Raw genomic sequence first — 10,965 nt, 5'->3', positions numbered from 1 at the left:
TAACCTCCATCCCCCGCCGGACTGTAATGGGACGCTGCAGGTCAGCAGTCCCATTCTCTATCCAGACGGCGCAACGCTTGACAAGGGCGAGAGAGCAGGACCTATTTGGTGCCCAGCCAGCGAGAGAAAGCGAAAATAGACTCCGGGCCAGAGTAAGTGGGGTAATTCTTTGTGTGAGAGAGAGAGAGAGAGAGAGAGAGAGAGAGAGAGCGGCGCGAGAGAGAGAGAGAGAGGCGGGCGTGCAGAGGCAAGCAGAGGCCGCCAGGCTGTGGCTCCCTCTCCCTGGCCCCCCTCTCGGCGGGCGGGCGCGCCAGTCATGTCGGACGAGATGAAGCCGGGCGCCACGGCGTTGCAGGTCACGCCGCGCGACGCCAGCTCCTTGGCCATCGTCATAGTCATCGCGATGACGCCTCCCTTTGCCGCCGCGTAGTTTGCCTGGCCCGGGTTGCCAATCTTGCCGACGACGGAGGCGATGTTGATGATGCGCCCCTTGCGCGCCTTGCACATGGTCTTGGCCGCCGCCTGAAGCGGGGGCGCGGCTGGCGCGTCAGCTCTCGGGCGGCGCGTCGGCGGCGCCGGCGGCCTGCGAGGCGCGGCCGCCTGCGAGGCGTAAAAGAAGGGTCTATCATGTCTATCATGTCTATCATAGCGGCCGCCTGCGAGGCGTAAAAGACGCTATATCTCCCCATATCTCGCGGCCGCCTGCGAGGCGTAAAAGACGCCGTTCAGGTTGGTGTTGATGACGTCCTCCCACTGCTGCTGCTTCATGCGCAGGATGAGCGTGTCGCGCGTGATGCCCGCGTTGTTCACGAGCACACCCACCGGATCGTCGAACGCATCCGCGGTGGCCTTGAACAGCGTGTTGATCCCTTCAGGAGAAGACATGTCCGCCTGCACCGCCACGCCGTCGCCGCCGAGCCCCTTGATCTCCTCCACCACCGCCTCGGCCGCCGCCGCGGAGGCGGCATAGTTGACCACCACGCGGCACCCCTCTTTGCCCAGGCTGAGTGCGATGGCGCGGCCGAGGCCGCGGGAGCCGCCGGTGACGATGCAGACCGGGCCGTCGGCCGCCATCTGGACCGCGCCGCGCGCCGCGAAGCGCTGCTGCGCGGCGAAGCGGCCGGCGCGGCCGAGCGCCAGCGCGGAGGCAGAAGGTAGCGTGAGACCCATGAACATCGCCAGCGACATCGAGGACAGGGAGAGCAACGCAGATCGAAGAAGCGCGTCGCGTTGGTGCTGGTTCGTTTCGGGGCAAGGAAGGGAGGGACCCCGCCGCGCAACACAGGAAACCAGCGAGTAGCCTTGCCTCAGTGGCAGACGGCCTTGCACAGAACGGTCCGGACCGGCGGGTAAAAACGTAAGAGCTACATACCCTCTTTGTTTTTGTAAAAACCGGAGGAAAGGCTGTGTTCACATAAGAGCAAACAAACAACTCTAACACTCACACGCTAAAAATCTCTCTCATAAGAGAGAGATTTTTAGCAATACCAAACAACTCTAACACTCACACGTAATTTGGGGCCTGGAGCCCTGTTCACGCGCGCGCGAGACGTGCAGACAGGGTTGCCAGGTGAGAGCGAATGGCGCGGTTCACGCCTCGCACAACAGAGAGAGAGATGCGCTCTGCATGGTGGGACATAAAAGAGAGCGAGTACTTGGGCGAGTAGGCCGTGCGGTCAACGCTGCCGCGCGCGACTTTGCGCGCGAGGCGGCGCAGCTTGAGAACGGCGGTGGGCGAGAAGCCGCCGCCGAACGTCTCGTGGAGCAGCAGGTTGAAGTTGTTGCGCTTGACAAAGATCGCGTCGTGGTAGAAACCGCGATGCGCCTTGACGTAGCCGTGGCCGGTCTTGTGGTCGAAGGGTTGGCCGGGCTGCCCGCGCGCCTTGCAGCCCATGTTTAGGCGGCGGGCCTTTTCTTCGGTGTTGCCGAAGGCGTAGGAGTGGCCAACGGAGGCGGGCAACAAAAACGCAAGAGAGAGAAAACATGAACACAAACCCGGGCCCGAAATCGCTGTGTTCACGCCATAGATTCCTAACACCCCGCGAAACACCAATCGATGTGTGTGAGAGAGAATTGTGAAGTAAAAAACCTCATCGCAAAGAGAGAGAGAGCTCTCTCTCGCAAACCCTGTCAGCAGTTCACCTACGGGTATGTTCGTAAGAGCTACACTGAAAAAATGGGGCCAAGAAGGTGGTTGGCATCCCGACCTAGGCCGGAAGTAGGAACTGAGGAGGAAGGATGATGGCTGCCACCGAGGAGCCTGTGTCAACCGAGGAGCCGCAGGCGCGCGGCATCGTCGACGACGTCATCAATGCCGTGAGCGACGTTGTCGACGAATCAAAGGACGTCGCCAACGACATCACCGGCGGCGCTGTGGGCGACATCGAGAACGCGGCCCATAACGTCCAGAACAAGCTGGGCGCTGGCCTGCCGAGCCTGAGCCTCCCGGGTTCGCGCAAGCCAGGCTACTGGATTGCGTTCATGGTCCTAGCCGCTGCCGTCCTCATCGGCGCCTCTGCCCAGTATGCTGGGGAGAATAGCTCGTACGGCGATTACGCGGTCTCGGTCGGCGCGGTCGGCGCGGGGCTCGGCCTCCTCACGCTGCTGGTGTATCGCTCAAGGGATAGCAACCTGAAGAAGGTCCAGTTTGAGCTCCAGGGCGTGGGCCAGGTCACCAACGAGATGCTGATCGCCTTCTTCTTCTTTGTTTGGTGGGTTGTCGGCGCCTGCGTCCTTACCTTCAACTTCGCACCATTCGCCATCACCGGCAACGGGTACTTTTCGCTTTGGGCCGGCGCCTTTGCGTCGGCGGGCTACCTCGCCGACGCCTCCGGTCGCACCATCGACAGCCTGGCCAGCAGGGCGCGCTCTAAGGGCCCCCTGTTTGGGCTCATCGTGCCGTCCGTCGTCCTGATCATCGCCACGACCACTGACAACAGCTTCGGCCAGAGCAGGCTCGACCTCGACCAGTGCAAGTATGGCCTCTCCGTCGGCATCATCTCGCTGGTCGGCATCCTCTTCCTCCTCGCACTCGACGACCGCGGCAGCCGCCTCGACTTTGGGCGCAACGGCCAGAGGATGGCGGACACGCTGCCGAAGCTCGTCGCGTTTGTGCTCGTGTGCCTGTGGGCCGCGGCCGCCATCGTACTCACGTTCGACAAGCCCTTCACCAATACCAGCCTAGCAAACGGCTACTTTGCGTGCTGGCTCGGCTTGATCCTCTCCTTCTGCTTTGCTGTGCAGGAGATCGAGGAGCTCCGCAAGATCGTTGATGACGCGACGGCGGCGAGCGCCTGAGCGGGCCATGGCACCTGTCGTCACGGTTAGCCCACCGCCCCGAGCGGCGGGTGAGTCGAGAGGAGGATGGGCTGGCGCGGACGCGGATGCGGATGCGCGGCCGGTGCTCGGGCGTGTGTACGTAGGCGGGCTCGCGAGTCGCGTATGGGCTCTACGGGCTATAGCCTATGGCTATATAGAGTGATCACTGTGGGGGCGCCCCGCCCCCGGCCCCGCCGCCCGCCCGCGCCCCCCGCGCAACCGGCGGGCGATGAAACCGATGTGCATGTCTAGGCGGAGACGTGATTTTTGTCCACTAGGTAAACTGGTAACTGCCTCTTCACTAACTATTAGTTTTTAAGATTTAAAACTATACATGTACACGAAAAACTGGCGCGTCACACACACTACGCATCGCACTCACTATAAAATAGAGGCTCGCTCATGTGGTGTGCGCTGCCTACGCCTCGCGTGTGACGCACGGGGCGGACGGAACGATGCATGCACGGCAGCACGGGCAGGGGGGCGGGGAAGGGAAGGGGCACATGGGAAGGGGACAAGCACATCTCTAGCCCCGGTCGCGGCTGGGCACCCCCCGCCACCAAAACAGGTCGAGCGAGGAGCATACGCGGAGGGGGGCTCAGGGGGAAGGGCTTGCGGAACGGGGGGGGGGGGGGGGGGGGCGATACGTTCTCTTTGGGGATGGGAGGGTTGTGGCGGTGCAGGCGTGCAGGGGCATGCCGACCCTCAACCAACTTCGGAAGCCGCCGTGTGGTGAGGTACCCGGGAGGGCCTCGGTGGGTGGCTCAGAAGCCGTACAGGCGCTCGTTCGCGTGCGGGCGCGCGGCGTGCGGCGCGAGAGGGATGGCGGAGGGAGCAGTCGACACTCCCCCGCCGTCCGCGAGGAGGGAGGCCATCTCCCTCACCAGCTCGGCCGACTCATGCTCGAGCGACTGCGGGGACGTGGAGTCGCTGCGGGCCGAGTCGCCGGCGTACGGCAGCGAAGCGGTCGGCTCGGTGAGCTCGTCGGCGAGCAGCCACTTCAAGTCGAGCGGCTCGTCGGACCACTCCACCGCTAGCTCCACCGGCAGCCCAAACGGGCCGAGCTGCAAGCCGAGCTGGCAAAGCTGGCCGAGCTGGAGCTGGCCGAGCGAGACGGACTCCTGTGCCGGAGCGGGCGCGGCCGCCCGCTCCGGCGCCCCAAACATAGGGAATTGCTTCTGCGACGGCGGGTAGCGCGGCTGCAGCGAGGACGGCGCGTGCAGCCTCCCGCCGCCCGCCGCCCCCACCATCGGCAGCGCCGGTACCGAGGCCGCGGAGCGGCGGCGCTTGCAACGCGGTGGCGGCGCCTCGACCTCGTGATCCTCCTCCTCCTCCTCGATCAGCAGGTGGCCCCACGAGCGCCGGTTCTGCCGGCCGCGCCCCTTGGCCTTGCCCCTCGAGGCGTCCCCATGGGCGGAGGGCGTGCGCGAGCCCGCAACGGCACGCGAGCCGCCGCTGGACAGTGGCGAGCCGGGCAGCCGGCGAGAGGGCTCCGGTGTGAGCAATACCGGGCTACCCGCGCACCGGACCCCGCACGGCGACATCATCGCCGACTGCCGATCGTTGAGCTGCGCGTCGGCGAGGGCCTCTGGAGAGCGCGCGTAGCATAGTGCCGCCTCCTCGGCGGTGGCGAAGCGGCCGAGCGTCACGCGGCGACCGCCGCGCCGTACCTGAGCTCGGTACGGGTTTTTGAGTCCGACGGTGCTCTGGCTGTCGCGAAGGACGCCCCTGTAGCCGGACAAGCTGCTCGAGCTACGGAGGAGGACGAGCCCCTCCGCCGCGGCTTCGGCGAGGGCCTGGGCCGACGCGGCGTACAGCTCGGCCGCCGATCGGGAGGAACAGACAGCGTGCACCATTTTCGAGGTAGGTGCACTTTTCGAGATGGGTTCTTGCCTTCTTCCTGGTTCTCATGCTGGAACATATCGCAAGCAAGACGCCGAGAAGAAGAATTTATCGTACGTCTGGGCCCTCCCGTCGGGTTTTCCCAGCAGAAACTACACCTGCTAGCATGAAGAATTTATCGTACAAAGAAAAGCAGGTTCGATTCTCGGCGTGTAACCTCGAAGGGGCAGCCGGGGTCTCGCGTATAGGGTCGTACCCAGATGTAAAGTACAAGAAGCAGTTAAAAGCTGCTTCGCTCGCAGTTCGGCTACGCCGAACAAGGAGGAGAGGCGTGACACAATCGAGGGAAGAAACTCATGTGAGAGAGAGTCACGCGGGACAGGAGAGTAAAGTATGACGACCTCCTTCGCGGCCTCGGAGAGGGCAATGATCTCTGCCTCCGCCGTCGAGAGCGCGACACACTTTTGCTTCGTAGATCCCCACGCAACGCAGGCGCCCGTCGCGGTGACGTAACGCGCCAAGCGGAGGTGGAATAGCGAGTCTCCCACGAGGCGTCCGACGCGGCGGAGAGGCAGATCGGCTCGTGCGGTTTTGCCACTAACATCAAAATCCGGTACAAATCGACCTAGAAATCGACTTAGCCGAAACAGCTGACAGACAGACAGAGAGTACACAAGTTCAAACGAGCGCTGCGCCGTCGCCGCCGCGCACCCACACGAGCTAGATGGTCCCATAAGACGCCGCGAAGAAGAATTTATCCTGCATTCTGTCCGTTTGATTGCGAGAGTGGCGAGCGCGAGCGATGCGCAATCGCGGAGGTGCTTAGTGCTATGCGACTGCAAACCCGCGCTGCAGCAGATTGAGAATGCGCACCGCAAAGGGATGCCAGAAGGCCTGAGGGACTGGGAGAGAGGCGGGCTCCTGGAGGCGATCGCTTACTATAGATCGAAGCTAGAGGCGGTGGTCTTCATGTGGGTGCCAGCACACGTGGGAATAGCCTGCAACGCATACGCCGACGCGGTGGCGACAGCGCACCTCGGGGATAACGACTCAGAGGACGCCTCGAAAGTGGTGCGGGACGCGGTGCGGACGCGGCCATGCATGTACACGGTGCGAAGGGAGGCGGCAGAGAACGCAGAGAAGAGGGAGATAGTGGACCGACGGACGTACGGACACATGTGTAAGAGCGCGCACGAGTGGGTGTGCGAGCAATATCGAAAGACAGTGAGGCCAGGATCGCACACGGCAGGGGTGGCGGGACGGTTGTGGAGCGAAGTGGCAGTAGCCAGCCTCAAGCATCGATGGGATAATAAGATGAGATTACCGGACGAGAACGGGGGGAAGGACAGGCGGGCGACATTTGACGACGTCGGGGATCACAATGTGACGACCAAAACGATCCTGGGGGCCAGGGTGAGACAACAGGTCGGGGTGCCACACGGGGCACACCACAGGCGTATTCTAGAGGGGGAAAAGAAACGGGGAATGAGGGGCCCCGCCACGAGAAGTGCGTTCTGGGGATGCAGAGCGTGCAAGGCGGCTAGGGATGAGGCCACAAAAGAGGCGCGCGAGGCAAGGAGGAGACGCGGGGAACTGGGAGACTGGGACGACTGGAAACAAGAAGACAGTGAGCCACCACAGGCGTCGTTGGCGCACATACTGAGCGGCAGCTGCGCTGGAAATAAGGAAGAGGCGCGTCACTTCATGCGGAAGCTCGACAAACACGCAGCGAGGGCGACAGCAAGAGTTGAACGGGAGGCGCCGGACTCAAAAGACACCGCCACATTCCTGAGACGAGCGAGGGCAGCCTCCTTAAAGGCGAAAGGGTCTAGATTTGGAGCGCTCGCCGAAGAGGAGTACGACAAAATAGCGCCCGTGATTGCCTGCACGCTACCCGCACTCACGGACTCCATACCCGAAAGAAAGAGAAGGGAGCTCGCGGGAGAGGTGACGAGTGAACTACAGGTAGTGGGGAAGGCAGCCTCGATTGCCATACAGACATGGGTGCGAAACAACGACAAGACCAAGGCACGGGCAGAGGAACGAGAGAAGAATATAGGGTGGATAAAGCGCCTGTTCACGGCATGGAGGGTGAGCCACACCGAACGTACCGAGCGAAGAGCCGAGCGGAAGGAGGACGGGGAAGATGACTCCGAGGAGGACGAACCAGTGGAAATCCAGTTGTCAGATGTCACGATGCATCCGAAGGGGACCCCAGCGCCGGCATCATCCGTAGAGGCACGAGTGTTCGAAGAGAGAGTGGACCTGAGCAACAACATGACCTGTAGGCAAATGATCGGAGTGGGAGTCAGAAATGTGGTCCTTGCGCGAGGGGAGCTCGATAGACTCGAGGGGCCAGGATACGCCGCGAGGAGGACGGAGTTGCGCCGACAGGCGAAAGAAGCCGCGAGAACAAGGGACCGGCAGGCGGCGGCGTCGCAGGACGAGGCAGAAGAGAACAACGCGACAGAGGAGGAAGTGACAAGGGAGAGAACGACGAGGGTGGGACGACCGCGAGGTGGCATGAAGGTTGCAGCGAGAATCGGCGAGAGACTGCGAAGAGAGATAGGAAGAGGCAGACTCCCTAGGGTGGGCGACGGATAGCGCACCACACACCTCTCCTTAAAATCCCTGTGTGGTGGCGGCGTGCCTCCCATCCCTACCTTGGGTTGTCTGTTTGCTTTCTTTCTTTTTCTGCGAGAGTGGCACCGGCGTGTAACCTCGAAGGGGCAGCTGTGTGCAAGTGTGCTTCTCCTGGCTGAGCAACGCGAGGCCGCGAGTCTCAGTGACAGTGCTGTTGCAGAGAGAGAGAGAGATTTTTAGCAATTTTGTTTTGTTCTGTTGCACACATGAGCAGAGCCGCCCCGGACTGTCGGCGATAGGTGGCAAATGCGGGTCCTTGTCGGCGTGACGTCACCAATTCTACCCCTACGCCCTAGTCTAGCAGCAGCATTTAGAGAAAAGAGAGAGATCGTGTAAAAGAGAGAGATCGTGTTGTTGTTGTGAGCTGAGAGAGAGATTTTTGTGTTGTGAGCTGTGAGCCGTGAGCTGGAAGGCCGGAGAGAGAGAGATTTGTGTTTTGTTTGTAAGATCGCAGGCAGATTTTATGTCCCGACGAGGTGCCCGGCGCCGAGCTTTTAGCGGCGTCGGCGATGTTGCTGTCCCTTGGTGGTGCTCGTCTGAACACACGTGTCCCTCCATTCACACTCTCCCAGTTCTGAACACACGTGTCCCTCCATTCACACTCTCCCAGTCCTTCTGGCTCAGTGCCCGTCTTCTCCGCCCGCCGTCGGGCCCACCGGCCTGTTTCGTCTCCTATACGACGTTTCACCTAGAGCAAGCGGGGCGGCGCGCCCCCACGCCCATCCGTCAGCCGGGTGGGGCTTGCACGGTGCTCCCCCGTACGCCGTCGGCCCCGTCGTCGCGTGTTTTGCATTTATGGGAAGAGAGAAACGGTGCCTCCCCGCAAGTCCTCTCGACGCGTCGAATCATTGGCGCGGGCTTTCTCGGGGCTACAGGTCCGACCTCGAGTCCGACTCCACACACACACACCACAGCTTCGGCTGAGGGTTCCTGGGTTGACAAGCTGCCGAGCCCGAATCACTGGAAGAGTCGCGATTGCTTGTTGCGTTTTCAAAAATCTCGCTCTTTATGGGAGAGCAAGAGTAAACTTCAAACGGGATCGACGGACGAGGGAGTTCAGCACGATCCGCAGAGACTCTCTCTAAATTTGTCGTGCGAGGGAGCTTTGTTGTAAAACTCTATATACGTCTGGCTCCTGCTCCTGGCGCCAGGGGTGGGCTGGGGTGCGGTGTGTGCGCTGCGTGGGGGGACTCACTTTAAATTTGTCTCTCTCCCTTTTTGTTCGGAGTCTCGACCTCTCATATTAACGGTCATATTATCTCTATAGAAGAGTTGAACACAAGCCGAGGCGAGCCACAGGCCGCACCGATCCGGCAGCGGCACAGGTGTGAACGCCTAGTTGGTCCTGAGCCCTACGGCTTTGCTAGGGAAACGATATACTATTGTCACAAAAGATAGCACAGAGCCGCCGTACACAGTACACACCAAGGACCAAGTGCAAGAGACACACCACATACGCAAACACACACACACGGCTCTGGCGGCTCTCTAGCCCGCCGGGACCGAGCGGAGCGGCTCCGAAAGAGCAGCGGCTGCGGCGAATGCATTCTGCGCGATGTGCGGCACGGGTCGCCCGTCGGCCGTGACGCCCATAGGCGCGAGCAGGACGTCGTAGGTCGCCTCGTCCTCCTCGTCCTCGTCCTCGAGCGTCACCACGTACCGCGCCGCGGCGATGCCCGTCTCGGTCGGCAGCTCGAACATCCCTCGGTATTTTAGGCCCTGCTGCGGCTCGAGCCTCACCTTGCCCGTCGCCTCCACGCCGCCCAGCCCGGCCCCGCTCTCGGTGCGGGCCACCCCGCGCGCGTCGAGCACGGTCCACTCCCTCCCGTGGATGACGACGGGCGCCTGGAGCGCGGGGTGGGGTGGGGTGGGCGGCCTGGCGGGGCGAGCGGGGTGGGCGGTGGGGCGGGGCGTGTCGGGGCGTGGCGGGGCGTGGCGGGGCGGGGCGGGGCGTGGCGTGGCGTGGCGAGGCGAGGCGTGGGCGAGGCGCCGGAGGCGCTCACCGCACGGCCGTTGTGTATGTGGACGTCGTACTGAAAGGCGTGGCGCAGCAGGTCGGCGTCCGATCGGCTGGGGACGTACTCGACGGTGGCGCCGACGAGGACTCGGTACGAGCTAAACACCGAGGTTGGCGGCAGCTCCCTCGCCAGCACGTCCGCCTCGGGCGCGCAGGGCACAGACTGCGCCCGTCCTCCCCGATCCCCCAACAGCAATCGCCCGATGCTGGCGGAGAAGGCGCCCCCTCCGCCCCGCGACTCAAACTGGAAGGAGCCGTGCATCGCTCCGAGAGGCGCCGTCAGCGTCGCAGTGCCCGAGGTGGTGTAGCGCTGGCCTGGCGAGAGCACCGGCAGCCGGCCGCCGGCGCCGGCGCCCTTGACCTCCTCGACGCGGCCGTCGGAGGTCGTCGTCACCATGTGCCTGGTGAGCAGCTGCACTGTCGCCGCGCCAACGTTCTCAATCTCAATCGCGTAGCGCCATGCATAGCTTTGCGGCGCGCTTTGCCTCCGCTCGCCGCCTTCGGCACGCGCAAAGATGGCGACAGCAGCGGCGCCGTGCGTCGTACGCCAGGCTGACTCGGGTGGAATCGGAGTGCCGCATCGCATCGCGGCGTCGGGAACTGGCTTGCTCAGCCGGATGAGGTCGGGAGGGAGTGCGTCGTCGTCGTCGAGCTCGATTCGGTCGGTCGGGCTGCTGAACCAGAGCGCGACCAAAACAACGTTGAGGAGTGTGGATGTCGCTATCGAGCCAATGAGGCACCGCAGCATCTGGCTGATCAGGAAAGGTAGGGGCGGAGGGGCGCGGAGCGAGAGCGGTCGGCCCTAGCCGACTGAAAAAGCGAGAGCGGCCGCCGACTGAAAAAAGAAAGCGTCGCCCAGCCGAGATGTCAGTGAGGAATGTGTGTGTTGTCGTGCTAGTGTCTGGTGTCTACTAGCCCCGAGTAGAGGGGGCGTTCCGCTGCTAGGGGAAACCCGGAGCGCAGAGCCAACCCTCGGGGCCCCGTGTTTACTTTAAGGTTCTTCGGGCCAGTTGGGGGGGGCAAACCCTGCCCGGCCCCTAGAACCCCAGGTAAGGCCCAGGTATGGCCTAGGGCATCAGAAGGGACCAAGAGGAGTCCAGTCTGAGCCATAGAGCCCATGTCTTTGCCCCCGGAGGTCGCGTTCA

General features: G+C 62.9%; 3 protein-coding genes across 3 annotated transcripts in view; 1 reads left to right on the top strand and 2 right to left on the bottom strand.

Annotated features, from left to right (window-relative positions):
• The window catches only part of EMIHUDRAFT_438770 (hypothetical protein), a 2,034-nt gene extending 808 nt beyond the window's left edge, over positions 1 to 1,226 (bottom strand). Inside the window, exons 1-2 of the mRNA XM_005758492.1 lie at positions 703 to 1,226; positions 312 to 522 (exon numbers count right to left, since the gene is read on the bottom strand). Coding sequence (XP_005758549.1) covers positions 312 to 522; positions 703 to 1,188 — 697 coding nt within the window. The 5' untranslated portion in view covers positions 1,189 to 1,226. The remainder of the gene's footprint in view (positions 1 to 311; positions 523 to 702) is intronic.
• A 983-nt stretch (positions 1,227 to 2,209) lies between these two features.
• On the top strand, positions 2,210 to 3,666 carry EMIHUDRAFT_438766 (hypothetical protein). Its single transcript, XM_005758491.1, has one exon. The coding sequence runs from the start codon at positions 2,239 to 2,241 to the stop codon at positions 3,295 to 3,297; it is 1,059 nt and encodes a 352-aa protein (XP_005758548.1). The 5' UTR covers positions 2,210 to 2,238; the 3' UTR covers positions 3,298 to 3,666.
• Positions 3,667 to 9,291: 5,625 nt separating this feature from the next.
• On the bottom strand, positions 9,292 to 10,568 carry EMIHUDRAFT_106963 (hypothetical protein; the record flags this gene model as incomplete). The annotated part of the gene is made up of 2 exons (XM_005758490.1): positions 9,292 to 9,648; positions 9,807 to 10,568. The coding sequence occupies 2 exons, from the start codon at positions 10,566 to 10,568 to the stop codon at positions 9,292 to 9,294; spliced, it is 1,119 nt and encodes a 372-aa protein (XP_005758547.1).
• Between the last annotated feature and the right edge of the window lie 397 nt (positions 10,569 to 10,965).

The sequence above is a fragment of the Emiliania huxleyi genome (genome assembly GCF_000372725.1).
Source record: "Emiliania huxleyi CCMP1516 unplaced genomic scaffold EMIHUscaffold_86, whole genome shotgun sequence".
Lineage (NCBI taxonomy): Eukaryota > Haptophyta > Isochrysidales > Noelaerhabdaceae > Emiliania > Emiliania huxleyi.
This window is presented reverse-complemented; position numbering and strand designations above follow the sequence as displayed.

Bases quoted from the DNA above. Each gene is read 5' to 3' on its own strand.
- EMIHUDRAFT_438766 (XM_005758491.1), top strand. From the start codon at position 2,239: ATGATGGCTGCCACCGAGGAGCCTGTGTCAACCGAGGAGCCGCAGGCG.